Below are 17,711 nucleotides of genomic sequence, written 5' to 3' on the forward strand. Positions count from 1 at the left end.
AAAAAAATAGCATGGATAGATAATATCAATAATGAAAGCATTCTTAAGAAAGTCTATGTGGTTGCTAAAAGTTGACACAGAGTTGATGACACACAATCAATCAATCACTGTAAAAACAAAAAAAGAAAGATACAAACAAGTGAAGCTGGCACTTGAACAAAAAGAAATGTTTAAAATACTATACCATTGTGAGCTTTATTTATTTATTTTAACTATTGTCTGGCTTTTTATGGATATTATCATTGATGATGGTAGAAATTGTCCAAAACATCTGGAGGGCAAGTTTTATTTTATTCACAAATACTGTGATATAAAGTTAATTTGCATAGTAGGAATACATTCAGTTCCTTGATTTTTATTTTTATTTTTTGTATTGTGGATATATTCTAAAAATAAGTGCAATGCCTGTAAGCAAATGACAGAGATATGAGGTAAAGCACTGAGAATGTTATATTTTTTCTGATTTGTCATAAGCAGAATGAAATGGCATGTACGCTTCTATTTAAGTGTATTATATTTATTCAAAATGAGAAAGAAAATCCATAAAGTATTTTATGAAAGGTTATATGAGGAATTTCTGTCAAAATCACCAGCCAAATACCAGCCATGAAAAAGAATAATTCTGGTATTCTAAAAATTAACAAATTGCAAGAAAACTGCATGTTGTGTTCTCAGTTGCTACTTTGTAATTTTCAGTTATATCCACAAATTTGTTTGAGCTACTTTAGTGTAGCAATTAGCGTGAAATGAATTATTGTATATTTAAAAAGTATGGCCCCTTTTTATAATACATTATAAAGTATTCTTAAATGATAGGATAGGATAGGATAGGATAGGACAGGACAGGACGAGACAGGACAAGATAGGCCTAAAGGACAACAGAGTCACACAGGAAACTTTTAAATAAACAGAGGTGTTTTTTTTTTGTTTTTTTTAAAAAGCTTCAATTCTTTTTCCTGTGCAAAATATTATTATTTTTTCACTCCTTTTGAATCAGGTTTTCCTAAATGTAATGATATTGCTTCAGAAATGGGAGGTCACAGGAATCTTCCAACTTCTTATAGCAGAATTTTTACTTCTTCATTACTTTCTGTGACACCCCATCAGTGCCGAATTAAGAGTTTTTGCCACTCAACATTCAATCTTTAAATTTCTCCTTGTTCCTTCCTCCAAGCAAATCCTGTGATAATATATTTACAAATCTTCCTCTGAGTTAAAACATTTTAAATGGCTGTACAGTAGGCTATCCTTGACCACAAATTCTCCATAATTCTATTGATGTTTGCAATTATATGATGTGAAAATATTGATGTTATTAGACTTTGAAGAGAAAACATTTTTGGAATGTAAAGAACTGTTTACTATGTTTTTCTTTTCGCCTTAAAGCATACTGATTTTTCTATTTGTGATCCATTATGTTTTTATGGACAACCACTACAGTCTCAAAGGAAGAAAAACTCTAAGAAAGTCTGAGGAAAAATGACTAACTAGATTAAACATTTTAGATATAAATGCTAGGGCTAAATTAATGTAGGAATTGGTTAATTTTTAAAACATTTATTCTATCATAGTATTACCTCCAATTACCTCCCTACAACCAATTAGATCCCACAGATTAGGCCTCCTCCGAATACCATCTGCTAGCCAATGTCGACTGTCGACCCCTCGGGGGAGGGCCTTCTCTGTGGCTGCTCTGGCCCTCTGGAACGATCTCCCCGTGGAGATCCGGACCCTCACCACCCTTCAGGCTTTCCGCAAAGCCATTAAGACCTGGCTGTTCCGGCAGGCCTGGGGCTGATGAGTTCCCAGCCCCACTTGAATTGTTGCGACTCTTGCTTTGTTTTTAACTTCTTTTGTCTTTTGTTCTGTTGTTTGTATTCCCCCCCACACCTTGTTTGTTAGCCGCCCTGAGTCCCCCAGGAATAGGGCGGCATACAAATGGAATAAACATTTCCAACATTTCCAACATTATGTTTGGAATTATGATCCCCGTTTGTATCGGAGGTACTGTTATAAGGCACTTCCAGGTTGAAAGACTTAGCCGGTGACATTTTGTTGCCCAGCCTTTTTTCATGTCCCCAGGAGCTAGAGTGAATAATGGGAGCTCATTGCACCATGCAGCACTACTCGGGTCTCAAATGCAGAGTTGCTAATCTCCATCACAGCATCTTAACCATGTGAGCCACTGCTCTCCATGGAATTGTGATATATCTGGGTCATAATTATAGGGGGAAAAAACAGACCAAATAGAATCCCTAATCAATTCTACAGAGATTCTATTTATTTTCTGTTTAAAAATAAAATACCAATTAATACAATTCTTGTATGACCAGGAAGAAAGTTCTTCATTGTCAGATATGTACTGTTTAGTTTTCTATCTTAGAAGACATCAGTAAATTGTTTCATAACTTACTGATTTTTATACATATACATGCATAGATATGCACACACAATTTTTCACACATGTATTTAAATGGAATGCTTTTCTAAAATATTTTTTTACCAAAGAAGTTTCCCAGTTTAAAAAAAAATGTTTTCCAGATGTTAGCTCTTTATTAAAGCTGCATTCAAAGGTGTGGATGTAATTATTTTTAAAAATGTTTGAAATCCATTAATTTACTCTATGCAGAATCCTTTTAAAATTTAATCCCTTTTTAATCAAGTTCTCAGTAAATAATTGTTATGTGTATTTGATGGAGATTAAGGCTACTTTATTTATAATTATATGACAAATTTTACACTCACAGGATTGTGATTAAAATCTATAAATTTCATAAGATGGCATATGCAATTAAAACATCATAGACTTTATTCAGTGAGTTAAAGTATTTGGAAACAAGATTTACAGACAAAAAGAGGTTTGAAGTTATTTTTAAGTATTCTTTTTCTTGATTTCTACTATTAGAAGTAACGACTGAGCTATTTGCATGACTTGGGCTTATGTACAAATATATAACTCTCAATTCATTACTTATCCCTATTTTTCTTTGTTTCAGTTATGATCCTTCCCAGCATTAATAAGCAACATATAAAATATAGATGAGCTGGTAAACTTTATATTTGGAATAGCAGAAGGAGAAAAATAACAAAGCATTCTGCCAAATTTGTCTCAAATCATACTGCAGAATACCAGTTTGTCATTCATTGTTTCATTTTATAAATCAAATTTCTGCCCATGTCTGAAGTAATATATAAGTAATCAAAATAAGGTTTGAGGAAAACAACTAAAATTATGATCTAATGACTCTTGTTACTCTCTAGGGACTAAGATGTACCATATTTCTATTTCTGCTCCTTTCTCTATACTATTTAAAATATTTATATGCCTACAGTTTTACTGCATTATTTTATTTCCAAAAAAATCCCAAACTAACTTTAAAACCATTAAGAAGATATTGAATTTATTAATTAAATTATAAAGCCCAAACTCTGAAAACAAATACATGGGGATAAATCTACACAGATAGCTTCTCTGTAAGATTTTCCTCAAAAAAGAGAGAGGGGGGGAGGGAGAGAGAGGGGGGAGGGAGGAAGGGAGAGAGAGAGGGAGGGAGAGAGAGAGAGAGATAGAGAGAGAGATACTACCTTGCTTTGACATTCCAGTTAGAGAGAAGCTGGGGAAGATTGTTTGGTGAGGCAAAATATTACCACTAATCTAGCTCCTGAATTATTGTAGTAGAGATTTCTAGCTAGATAAATATGTTACCTTAACCATGTTTCATTAGCATAACACGATATATTTAACAGGACATATCAATCTTTGGCACCTTTTATCATCACCATTGTATAACAAGTACAGCAGCCTTAACGTCACATCAGAGCAGTTGAAGAAAAAAAAATCAAATCTTGTTGCTTTAATTTTGCCAAATGTGGGATCTTATCATCTTATCCAGTACAATACTGGGTGGGTAATGATTAGAAACTGTTTTCCAGAGATTTTCCAGTTCTCTTTGGAAATTTGATAGATTGATTTTCTATAGTTGATTTGCCTGGAAAAGGAGGAACAGAACCTAACCTTTTCAACATTGTCTGACGTGATTCAGATGATATTCCACATTCTCTTCAAAACTCTTATTTATATAATTTCTTACCTTTTACTCAAGCCAGCAAGAGCAGCAATTAGCTACAGATAGATGCTTTAGTCCCAAAAGCACTTAGGTAGAAAGTGGACTTCCTTTTCCATTGGGTATATAATCCATTACGGTTTTTCCATGAACTATGAAAGAATACCAAGCAAAATTTCTGCATTTTTTCCCTTAGCAGTTGTCATTCAATTTGAGGAAAGGGCAATTTGCATTAGAAAACGTTTCAAAGAGTGGAATATAGCAAGAATGGAGCGTGTGCGAAAATTTTGTATTTCACTGTACTCTCTCCAGCAGATTGCAACCTTTCTAGCTTTTATGCATTGTGCTTTCTTAGTAGCAACGCTATTGTTGCCACTAATGGAAACTTCTTTGCTTAAGATATTGTTGGAGAAATTCTGCTTCTGTTAAAAGAAATTGGACAGAAAATTTTGTCCACTCAATTTTTCCCCTACACATTTTGAAAGGTCTTTTGTGCCCAACTCCTGTAGGAACACTGTAAATTAAATGAGTTAACATTGCCCCAAAATGTTGGTCATAGGTATGTTAGTTTAGTGGCATCTATAATTATTTTTGCTTATTTCTTTAGATTTACAATTTTATTTATTTACTTATTTATTATTTCTTTATTTATTAAAATTATGTGTCACCCATCTTCTCCAGAGATGACTCTGTGTGGCTTATTAAATTTGCTACACATTAAATTATTTTTAAAGCCCAGTAATAAATACTGTTTAAAGATGGGGAGAGAGAGAATACAAAATACACTGTGAGAGGTAAGGCCCCTTTTGGGGACCAAACCAGCTGGCAGAGTCTGCTCTGTATTAGGCCTATATTAATTTTGGTTATACAGGTAGCCTTAAACTTACAACTACAATCCAAACTTTCTGAATTAAGTGAGACATTTGTTAAATGAGTTTTGACCAATTTTATGACCTTTCTTGCCACAGTTGTTAAGTTAGTAACACAGCTACTAAGTGAATCTGGCTTCCCCATTGAATTTGCTTGTCAGAAGATTGCAAAAGGGGATCATGTGACTCTAGGACACTGCAGCCATGTGAGTCAGTTGTCAAGCATCTGAATGTAAATCGTGTGACCATGAGGATGCTGCCATGGTCATAAATGATAAAAAATGGTCATACGTTACTTTTTTCAGTGCTGTTGTAACTTCATATGGTCACTAAGAGAACCGTTGCAAATCAAGTATTATCTGTATTTTATAAACTATATTGGGTTATAATCTGGAGAATATGGCCTCTCAACTCCGACGGTCCTTGGATGAAGCCGATTATCTGGACTCCTTTCAGTCTGGATTCAGGCCTGGCTGCAGCACGGAAACCACTTTGGTCGCACTGACCGATGATCTCATCCCTCCATCCTAGTGCTCTTTGACCTCTCAGCGGCCTTCAATACCATCGACCATGGTATCCTTCTGATGGTTACGAGAGGTGGGGGTGGGAGGCACCGTTTTTCGGTGGTTCTCCTCCTACCTCTCGGACAGATCGCAGTCGGTGTTAGTCGGGGGGCAGAGGTCGACCCCTGGGCCCCTGAAATATGGGGTTCCCCAGAGTTCGGTCCTGTCCCCCCTCCTGTTTAACATCTACATGAAGCCACTGGGTGAGATCATTCGACGGCACGGGATAAAATACCATCAATATGCGGACGACACTCAGTTGTGTCTGTCCGCCCTGTGCCAACTCAGTGAAGCGGTCGACGTGATGTGCCAGTGCCTGGAGGCTGTCAGGATCTGGATGGGGGTTAACAAGCTTGTGCTCAATCCAGACAAGACCGAGTGGCTGTTGTGTTTCCCTCCCAAAAATTTGGTTAGTATTCCATCACTCAGGCTGGGGGTGAAATTTTATGCCCCTCAGGGCTCGCAACTTGGGAGTCCTCCTGGATCCACAGCTGACTTTAGAACATCATTTGTTGGCTGTGACCAGTGGGGCATTTGCCTAGGTTCACCTGGTGCACCAGTTGCGTCCCTACCTGAACCGGGAGGCACTCGCAACAGTCACTCACGCCCTCGTGACTTCAAGACTGGACTACTGCAATGCGCTCTACATGGGGCAGCCCTTGAAGAGCATTCAGAGACTTCAACTGGTCCAGAATGCGGCTGCGCGAGCGATTGTGGGTATGCCTCGATACACCCATGTTACATCTATCCTCCACGAGCTGCACTGGCTTCCAATCGGTCTCCGGATACACTCCGGATATAAGTTATCACTTATAAAGCCCTTCATGGTATTGGACCTGGGTACTTGAGAGACCGCCTGCTGCCAATTACCTCCCAAAGACCCATTAGATCGCACAGGGTCGGCCTCCTCCGGGTTCTATCCACTAGCCAATGCCATCTGGCTACAACCCGGGGGAGGGCCTTCTCTGTTGCAGCTCCAGCCCTTTGGAACGAACTCCCCGCGGAGATTCGGACCCTCACCTCTCTCCCTGCTTTCCGAAAAGCCGTTAAAACCTGGCTGTGTCGACAGGCCTGGGGTTGATGAGCTCCCTTCCCCTCTCGACAGGTGTGGTTGTTGGTCATTTTAAATGTCTATTTTGTACTTGTATGTTTCCCTTTCCCGTTTAAGTTGTTCGCCGCCCTGAGTCCCTTTTAGGGAATAGGGCGGCATATAAATAAAATAAAACTTAAACTTAAATTTAAACTTAATATGGTATTTTTATTGCCAAATTGTACTTTGTTTGTCTTAATCCAAATGCTGGCTGCTTCTTATACTTAGATGAATCTCTAATGACCATGCTTATTTCCTTGTTCTCTTCTGACTTATTTCATAAATTAAGAATCCAAATTAATGTTCTTCCATTGTAAATAGCTTCTTATACAAAATAATTATACAAATTACAAAATAAGAGGAAAGCAGAGGAAATATAAGCATATCTAACCAGTACAATAATGAACCTCATAAACTGAATATAGTTAACATTTTTTTCAGACTAATATAGCAAAATAAGACAAAGAATATTTCTACGTCTTTGAATAAAGGTTTTCTTTGGGTCAAGACAAGATTCACTTTGCAAAGTAACATGTTTTCTGAGCAGAATATTTGACCTGTTTGCTTAAGAATATGCTATTTTAGTTTTTAAAAACAAAATCATATTTTAAAAAAGAGAAAAATGTGTTGAGAGAGAGAGAGAGAAAAAAAAAATAACAGATTTTGCTCTCCTGCAATAATTATTTGGACTGGCTTTGCTTTTATAGAATGATGAATCCTGTGATTTGATATTTCGTCAGGCTTGTGGCATTTAAGATAATGCAAGTATTTCAGAGCACAAAAGCAAATCATGTAATTTAGCTTGCCTCATCAAGCTCTGCCACAGCAGGAGTTTCTAATTCAGCTCAGACAAAAGATTTATAAGGTTCTAAGTACAAATACCCACAATACCTCAGGAGGGGGGAAAAAGGCTCCCCTGAGCAAACACAATGGACCTGATGCTTGAAGTCATTTTGAAAATTGCTACCATAATAAACAATTGAAATATGTTATTGATAGTTTTAAATATATAAAAATATGGGTAGCATATGCAGCAAATCTGGTTCATACTGGGAATCACTAAATCATGAACTTGTTTTTCTAACTTGGGGAAAATATTCTGCACAATTAGAAATAATTGGTTTTGCATTTTCAATCTTCACAAGTTTGTTACCAACATTAATTTTATTGATTCTGGCAATGACATTTTGAGTGAAAAACTGCAATCAGAATTTATCAAAATTGGCCTAGGAGATAACCATAGACCCATAGGCAAGCAGTGATGTTTACAATTTTTTCACAGTCAAAGGACCAATGTTCTGAATTAAATGTAGGTTTTTAAACAAACAAAGCAGATGTTCCTTTCCTACACTGACATATAGAGAAAATAAGGCTGTCCTTTTTCAGTTCTTGTGCCTCTCCAAACTTGGTAAACCATCCAAAAGGCTTATAAATGTATGTGCCTGAGATTAAACGTGGATTAAGTGTGTACATTTAGGATACTTTCTATATAGATAATATGCATACATGGATGTTGTAATATACTTAATGATAAATGTTCCTGTGTATTTGGGTTTTTTTTAATTTTCCTTTGCTAAACTCTGCCTATAAAGAAAATGGAATGAAACATATGAGTGAATGAAGAACATGAGTGATTGAATGTATGTGAAATACACCAGAAGTCAACTGATCTTCCCTGCCTCATGCTTAAGCAGTAGCTTTGATTGCCTGTTCAACAGAGCATTTCTTTGACAGGCAGCTCCAAGTGACAGATGCTGCTCCCTTTGGACTGAAAGTTTATGTCAATCATCAATACTAGTAATGCTCATATCTTTGCTGTATATTCCCTGAAATGAGAAGGCATGGAAGAATCATTCTTGATTTGCCTGTACTGTAACATGTCATCTCCATCACCAGCAACTCATCTCTTAGTTGTTAGTAACTGAAGTTTTATTAGTTTGCAATTAATTTCTGCTTGGCATTGTTAGTTTAATCTATCAAAACTAAAGAAGGAATTCTATATATTTCTGGATCTCTTGCTACATAAGCAGTATTATTTCAGAAAGCCTATTTTAGAACCAGTGTAGAATTGCCATTTATAAGAGGGACAATTTAAATTATATTAATAAACAATATTCATTTCAATATTTTGGTACTGTCAAACATGTATATGCAGGAATTGTACAAGAACATAATCAAAATGCTATATATTATAAATGCAGCTAATAGTAACTAGGCTAAGGTGACCAGATTTTAACATTGGTAAAGAGGGACACCATTGACCGGGGGGGGGGGGGGGGGCGGGTTCTTGATTAAAAAAAAATTTAAAAATTGGAACTTTTTTAAAACGCCGCGGGCCGCAGGCCAAATTGTTCAAAAGCGGGACTGTCCCGCCAAAAGCTGGACGTCTGGTCACCTTAATTTAGATGCCTCTTAAAGGCAAAGCTCAGGGGGCTGAATTCTACAGGGGGAAGAGTAAAAGGGGGATTTGAGGGGCAGCCCAAAGCACCGTCTGTCTAAATTTGCATCAGGCCGGCAGTAACATTTTCATAGACCATGATCAGAGGAGCAGCTGATCCTATGGAGAGACTCCTCCTGCATTCAGTCCCAGGCCTACAAGTAGAAGTACCCTTCCTTCCTTCCTTCCTCCTTTCACCTTCCTTCTTTCCCTCCCTCCCTCTTTCTTCCTTCTAGCCTTTCTCCCTTTCCATTCTTTCTCCATCCTTCCTCTTGCCTATCTACCTTCTGTCTTTCTGCTCTTTATATCTCTCTTCCCCTTCCCTTCCTTCCATCCTTTCACTTTTCCTCCTTCCTCCCTTTCTTCTTTATTTTTCTGTTTTTCCCCTTCTCTTCCTTTCTTCTTCCATCATTTTCTTCTTTCCTTCCTCCCTCCCTTCTTTTTCCTTCCTCCTTCCATCCTTCTTCCTTCCTTCCTTCCTCTTGCTTATCTACCTTCACCTTCTATCTTCTGCTCTTTCCCTCTCTTCCTTCATTTCTCCTTCCATCCTCTCTTCTTTCCTCACTCACTCCCTTCCTCCTTTTTTCTTCCTTCCTCCTTCCATTCTTTCAGCTTCCTTCCTTTTGCCTATCTACCTTCTGTCTTTCTGTTCTTTCCATCTCTCTCTTCCCCTTCACTTCTATTCCTTCCTCCTTCCATCCTTTCACCTTCCCTCCCTATTTCTTCCTTCTTCCTTCCTTCACCTTCTCTGTCTTTCTGCTCTTTCCCTGTCTTCCCATTTCCTCCCTCCCTCCCTTCTTTCCTTTCTAGTTCCATCTTTTCTTCTTTCCTCTTTCCCTCCCTTTTTCTTTTTTCCTTCCTTCCTCCTTCCTCTTGCCTATCCACTTCATCCTCTTTGTATTTCTACTCTTTCCCTCTCTTCCCCTTTTCTTCCTACCTCCTTCCTTCTTTTCTTCCTCCCTTCCTCTTTTTCTTCCTTCCTTCTTCCATCTTCCTCCTTCTCCTTCCTCCTTCTATTCTTTCTCCTTCCTTCCATCTTTTCTCATTCCATCTTCTTCCCCCACTCCCTTCTTCTTTTCCTTCCCCCCTCCCTCCTTCCTTTCTCTCCTTCCCACTCTCTCCTTGGGAGGGGACAAAACCCAAGGGCTAATGGGGTCGGGGGGGGGGCAGCAGAGACCAAATTAAGTCAGAAGATCTTATTAAAACTTCCCTATTTGTTGGATCGCATTGCTGCGAACTTATAAACCAAATCAGGGGAACATTTTGCAACCAATGGTGCTGCAAGGAAAGGGGGGAGGGAGGTGGCCCTGCTGTTTCCCCAATTTTGCAAGGAATGAGAAACGGTGCTTTAATCCGAAGCAAAAGATGACTGCAATCGGACCCGCAGACAGGGAAAGAAAGTAAAAAAGATCCTTGTAGCACAAAACCCACCTTTGCATGGTTGTGAGACCACAGGTAAAACAAAAAAAAAAGCACAGCATCCCTCCGCCCTCTGAATGGGACTCAGCGTGACTCCAGTTTGAATAAAAGCACACGGAGCTGGGCAGGGAGATGAGCACCTTCATTTGCATTCTATGCGGCCATGATGCTTTGCGAAGAACAATTCCCAGGGCTCCCCGTGACTTTTTGCAGATTTTTTCTTTCATGCTGAAAAAAAAACGGGACTTTTTAAAAACGCCACAGGACGCGGGACAAATTGTTCAAAAGCGGGACTGTCCCGCCAAAAGTGGGACATCTGGTCACCTTAAACTAGGCCAAATAAGAAAACAACAACAATCAGTGCAGAGACAATTAAAACTATTTTATTATATGCTTAATTTGCAACAGAGGCAACAAATCTTTGATTTCTGGGAATTTGCAAGTGTGTTTTCAAAAGAAGATCAAAAATTCAAAATGACAAACATAACTCTGTGATGCATTCCATTCCCTTTCTTTGCCCATTGCTTATGAAGCAGGGACAGAACTTTGATCAGAGAGTTATAGCTAATGTCCTATCTGTCTATAGCTTTCTGTCTGTCTGTCTATTATCTATCTATGTCTGTCTATCTGTCTGTCTGTCTCTGAGTAAATATGCCAGGACATGCTGTCTATTCTTTTTGGCTCTTTCTGCAAGAAGCTAAAAGAACTATAACCAGGACCTTTCCTACAATCAAATCTTAGCCTAAATCCTATCTTGTCATATTGTTGTTGAAGTTGCACGGATTGAACCTAAAGTTTGTACTTGTACTATCTTTTTAGAGGAATAACAAATCAGAGTCCATGTTCTAATGTAATACGAAACGTATTATCAATTTCCTGTTTGCTTTCTCTATTGCCAGATGAATGGTGGCAGAACAATTAGATGATATTTATTGCCACTTTTCTTAGGCAAAATGAAGTTATTAGAACTTGACTTACTATATTAGATTATTATTGAATACACTGATAAGCTATTAGTGACATCCATAGTACCATCCTAAAAATTATTTTGTATTGGTGAGATTTTCTATGGATTGCTTTGAAGCACATTGTGAGACAAAGGGTATAATTAGAAACTATGCTACAAATTAAAGGGTGAAATGCTACCAGTTCAAGCTGGTTTGCCCAAACCAGTAATAAAAAAGCTATTGTTTGCCCAAACCGGTAGTAAAAAAATGATACCATCCACCTGAACTGGTAGTAAAAAAAAAGTTCTGATGATCATCTGTGCTGCGTGATGGTAGAAACTTTTTTCCCCTTTTTTTAAGCATTTAGGTTCCATTTTTGCTCCCAGGAGGCTTTCCTGAGACCTGCTAGACCAAAACTTGGGGTGGGGGTCCATTTTTGCCCCCACAAGGCTCCCCTGAGGCCTGCTAGGCTAAAAACAGGGGAGAGTTCTGAGAAAGAAAGGAGGGAGGAAGAAGGGAGGAAGGAAGGAAGGAAGGAAGGAAGGAAGGAAAGAGGAGAGGGAGGAAGGACCAGAAACCTGGCACTAGACACACCTTCAGAGGACACCTTGAAAGAGCTCAGCAATCCAGTGCTTGAAGGTACATGGAGGTCATCTAGTCCAATCCCCTGCTCCAGCAGGACATTGTTAAAGTGAGCTTCTATCTTTTGACCACTCCCAGTCACATGGCTACATAGCCACACCCACCCAGTCACATGACCTCTTCCCCCCACCACCATCACCAAGCCACACCCACAGAAACAGTAGGAAAACATTTAGATTTCACCACTGAACACAAACTTTGCCTTGTATGTACTTATGAGCAGTGTGTACAAGTATGAACAGATGGACATTCTTTGTCATGGCCACCATTGAGAAATACATTTTAATTTATCTACTTGAAGAGTACGTTTTTAGAAGGACACAGATATACATCTCTTGTTTGAATTAAAGCACTGAATATTTATTTTAATTATGGTACAGTTGATCTGCTCGAATGAAGTATGCGTATAGTTAGTCTAGACTAAAATTTAAATAACAAACTAACTAATATTTTACTGTGTTACACTTTGGTTTCTGCCACCATAAAATAATAACAAGGTTAACTTCTCCAGAATTCTTAAGAAAGCAGCCAAAACAAGCATTATAAAGCATTTAAAATCTAAAGCAATTCTCTTGGCAACAATAAGAAGTGATTTACCATTTCTTTTTTCCAAGATCCAGATTCTTGGCAATTCTTATTCTTTTTTATATTTACCTTGTAAATCTTTGATACGTGATGATTTTGAAATATTTGGCTTGATTGAAATATTTTGGTTTTTATCTTGTCTCATGCCTAAGCCGTGATGAAGTTCTTAAACTGTATGTTACTCTGTATGTATTTATGTACGTTCGGATACAGAAAACATAAATTAAGTACTTTAAAAAGAAATCTTGACCTATTATATGGATTACACACACACACACACACACACACACACACACACACACACACACTGATTTTACTTCATAGTCTCTAAGCTTCGCTAGTATTTATTAAGATGCACTATAATTGAATTTTATTCCAAAATAATGTAAGAGTTTGATAACCACTATCAGATTTAAGAGTCAACTATCAACATTTTTATTCAACATAAGATCAGTAAATTAAATGTGTCAATTCTCCCTTAAACTCATTATTCCTTATTATGCACTGAAGATCATTCTCTGAAATGTATGCTAACGCTTCAGTCAAAAAAGATTACTTAAATTTCATTGTTCATGAGCAATTCAACCATAATATAAGTGTATCTAAAGTGTCAGCTACAAATGTATGTGATGATGTGTGTGTAATTCATGGGTCTGTGAGTAGCATAGGTAATTCTGTTCCACATTTCAACTGCTATTTGAAGAGCACCTGATGCATCTATGTTTATGTGGGAAGTTCCACTGAGTTTAATAAGGTTTATTCCACAACACAGCTTGCTAGATCCAGTGCTTTGGGATTTATGGGGAGTTCCACTTCTAGAATTCCCAACAAGCATGATTGGGATTCCTGGGAATAATCTGGAGAACATTCTATTAGGAAAGGCATTATAGGAATAAGTTTAGTATTTGAAATTCTTTGATATCTCAATATTTAATATTACTGCCCGAATTAAATTTTCTTGTAGAAATATTTTAAAAAAACAACCTTTGGAAAATAATGTTTCTTTGTTTCCAGATTTTCTTTCTATCAGCACTTTAACACTGTGTCTTTTTCCCCAATTAAAGAAGATATCTAATTCTGTGTTTAACTCAAAAGCTATTTGCATGTGAAAAAAATGATAGGCTTTTGTAAATTAATTCATATTAGCAAGCACTGCAACAGCAGAGAAACGTAAAAGTATTGCAGTTTCATAAAGATTCTTGTTGCAGAAACTTAACTACAGGTCCTAAAAACTTTGTGTGTGTGTGTGTGTGTGTGTGTGTGTGTGTGTGTGTTTCCATTCAGTCTCCAGGTAGTGATATATAGGTTTCTCACCAGTATTGAATGGAGAAATGTCTAGCCATCTGAAGTCCTGAACTGGCTTCAGAACAGTTTGATTGCCTTCTTGATTGTTTGCGAGATAACTCTAAGATTGGCAGTGACAGGGTAATTTACTGAAGATTGCAATGTCAGACTATATTCAAGGGGGCTTGCTGGCATGAAGATGTTATTCTCATGACTGACAGGCCACTGGGAGTTTGGTATGCCAATTTAAAGTTCATGGTGTTGTCCAAAATGTACAGCCCATAATCATGCAGTTTGATGAGGTCATTATAGGCATAACTGACTCTCACCCCTATAACAGCCAAAGCAAAGAAGTATTCATAGCTGGAACAAGTAAACACAAATTTGTAGAAAAGAGTAATTTGTTGCATCTTACCTTTGGATCCCTTAATATATTGACAGGTTTCTTTTTTGTTCCCTGCATGAACAAACAAGAAACACTTTTCAATGAATAATTACAAGCACCAGAAATAACTGGGTGTTGTGAAAGAAGTGTTCAAGTTTTAATAGGAAAACCATCTTCAGTTATTATGGAGTCCAATTCCTTTCTCACATTGATTATATAAAATGGGTGGAATCTGAGAAAAAATTCTACTTCCAAGATGAAAAAGGACTTCCAGATTAGTGAGGATCACAAGTCACTGACCTTGAAATTAAAAAAGAAATCTTAAGTTCAAATTGCAAAATAACTTAGTAGTATATGAAATGAAAACCATGAGTACTATCAATGCTGTTTTCTTCTTTAAAAGTCTCAAAATGATCATGGTGAGTCTTTGCTTATGGGAACATGGCATAAATGTTCAAAATAACTAATCAGTTTCGTAGCTTGTCAGACCAAAACATCCATCATCTATTTTTTAAGGAAAAGCTCACTCCATCAAAAAAGACATATGGTCGATAATAATTTGTTAAATTTTCTGGACTAAGTATATTAAAATCTTTCAGATATGTTCCAGGGGAAACAGGTTTGAACAATCTAGTTCTCATTGGAGTTTTTAGTCACAGAGATCTATCAGGAAAAGCCAGCTAATCTTTCCCTGGCTGCCACAGATAACAAATCTGAAAAAAATAGATTAATAAAAGTTATATATAAACAGAGAGATGATATTTAAAACCAGATTTTATATGCGGCAAACATGCATTCTAGTATGGTAACTTACATTGAAAAAATATGATGTTAAAGAATCAAAGTAGTCATTTTTATCAAGAAATGGTTAATGGGCAATCTATATTAACAAATATTAGAACACACACACACACACACACACACAATATTATGTTTGTAGAACATTATGATGTGATAATGCAGTAGTTAGAATGCAGTATTGCAGGCTAACTCTGCCGACTGCCAGCAGTTTGATCCTGACTGGCTCAGAGTTGACTGAGCCTTTCATCCTTCCGAGGTTGGTGAAAAGTTTGTTGGGGACAATGTGCTATGTAAATAAGAGCCGAGGTGGCGCAGTGGTTAAATGCAGCACTGCAGGCTACTTCAGCTGACTTCAGTTCTGCAGTTCGGCTGTTCAAATCTCACCGGCTCAGGGTTGACTCAGCCTTCCATCCTTCCGAGGTGGGTAAAATGAGGACCCGGATTGTTGTTGGGGTCAATATGCTGACTCTGTAAACCGCTTAGAGAGGGCTGAAAGCCCTATGAAGCGGTATATAAGTCTAATTGCTATTGCTATTGCTATTGCTAAACCACTTAAAGAGGACTGTAAAGTACTATGAAGCAGTATATAGGACTAAGTGCTATTGCTGTTATAATATTATATTCTAGGAAACATTATGAATGCAAGTTATTATTTGTTGTTGTTATTATTATTGTTCTGTAAAATAACATACATATTTAAATATTGTACTGCCCTACTAATATGAGTAGTGAAATGGGCAGAATTTTAGTTTAATCCACACATCCCAAAGGTAGAAACTCACAAAAAGCTAATTTGGACCTTTAGCAAAGCTGAAAAAGTCCATTCCAAAATTGAGAACCATTCTGCACATATCTGATTTTGGCATTTGATGTAGTACTGCTAAAAGCAGTAACAGAGGTAATTTGGCATACTAAAGTTACCACATTGTTGAAAATGCTAGGGTATATCTAAAGTTAAATGTGCTGAGATTAACAATGCTATTGTTCAACTTGTAAGAAAGCAATGGTTAGCTATAAGCACTGGTACAATAAAATGACTGGGGAAAATAGCTTATGTGTTCTTCCTTGCAGATGGCCTCATTGATTGTCTGGATCCAGATTGCTGCCTCCAGTCGACTTGTCAGAATAGCCTTCTCTGTCGTGGCTCACGTGATCCGTTAGACATTATACAGCAAAGTCACTCTGGTTCAGAAGCTGTAAAGTCATTCTATGATCGAATTAAGCTCTTAGTGGGAAAAGACAGCACTCATATAATCCCAGGAGAAAACCCCTTCAATAGCAGGTAATAATCAAATATACGAGTTTGTAAAGGCATGGGAGTTCTTTTGGCAGAGGTTTTAATAGTGGTTCAACATGGAATGCAGTTTTTACTAGCAAGATTCTTTTCCGCCTCATGCTAAAATCTCATTCTGGATTTTTTGTCATGATTTTTTTTTAATGCTGGCTTTGCATACTGACTCCATATGGATAAGGACTAGCATTGCATTTACTGCATGCAGGAAGCTTGGAGAGAAAAGGAATCCCAGCTTTATAATGAGAAAAATATGATGATGCTAATGAGAGTTCGATATGTTCTGGCTTTCAGAAAGAATAAGCCTATATTTCATGTCTCGTGATGATTCTAAATATGAAAACACAACATTGGTATAGTGTTTGGGAGGGGTTTGTTTTCCAGATTTTTGACCATGTTCATCCTTTAGTTACATTAAAACTGTTTTATAAGCTAGAAATGCTTCCTGCATTTTTTAAATAATTAACATTTCTTGCATTTAATCAGTCAAAATATCATGAAAGCTAAATATCAGTTGATTGGAAATGGAAGTCCTAGATCAGATAGATTGATCTAGGACTTTTGTATATCCCAAATCTGGTAAAAGATGACAGTTCTGGTTTTTATAAAAGAGTTTTGCTGAATGGAAGCACAGTTGATAGTGTGAGCTTTGTGACTTCAGACAGGGCAGTGTTAAAAGCTTACTGGCAGACTCCTCCCAAGGGTTTCCCAGCAAAAGATAATTACAATAAATTGACATCAATCAGGCTAAATCTCCTGAAATACCCAAGTCTCTTCTGGTCTTCCTTCCTTCCTTCCTTCCTTCCTCCCTCCCTCCCTCCCTCCCTCCCTCCCTCCCTTCCTTCCTTCCTTTTTATTTCATTTCTACTCTTCTCCCTTTAGGTCAGCTAGGGAAAAATAGAAATGAAGATACTTTGGATCTTCCAAAACCCAAGGAGTAGTAGTGTTAGAAGATCTTAATGAAAAATGTCATTATTCAACCAATGAATCCAGACCTGTAGACCATATACACAGAATTCCAAATACTCTACAATCAATACAATAAGCCTGGCTAATGTTATTTATTCCTTAACTCCTTGCTCAAACTCTTTGGTTTGGTTTGGTACATGTACAGAATATATATAGAGAATATATAGAGAGAGCATAGATGGATAGAACACCTCGGGTCCTTCTGCTTGGCTGATAATAGCTGTCAGAACCTTAGGTCATATGTCTATGGAGATTCTTAGTCATCCAGGTCATGGTTGCCCCAAAGGTGCTTTTTCTGTTTTTTTCTTTGAAGACATTTTGCTTCTCAACCAATAAGGTTCTTCAGCTCTGAGTTGAAGGGTGGT

General features: G+C 37.4%; 1 protein-coding gene across 1 annotated transcript in view; it reads left to right on the top strand.

Moving 5' to 3' along the window:
• The window catches only part of TENM2 (teneurin transmembrane protein 2), an 834,696-nt gene that overhangs the window by 750,880 nt on the left and 66,105 nt on the right, over positions 1-17,711 (top strand). Inside the window, 1 exon segment of the mRNA XM_032208490.1 lies at positions 16,158-16,368. Within this exon segment, the coding sequence (XP_032064381.1) occupies positions 16,158-16,368 (211 nt within the window).

Source organism: Thamnophis elegans, chromosome 2 (assembly GCF_009769535.1).
Source record: "Thamnophis elegans isolate rThaEle1 chromosome 2, rThaEle1.pri, whole genome shotgun sequence".
NCBI classification, from domain to species: domain Eukaryota; kingdom Metazoa; phylum Chordata; class Lepidosauria; order Squamata; family Colubridae; genus Thamnophis; species Thamnophis elegans.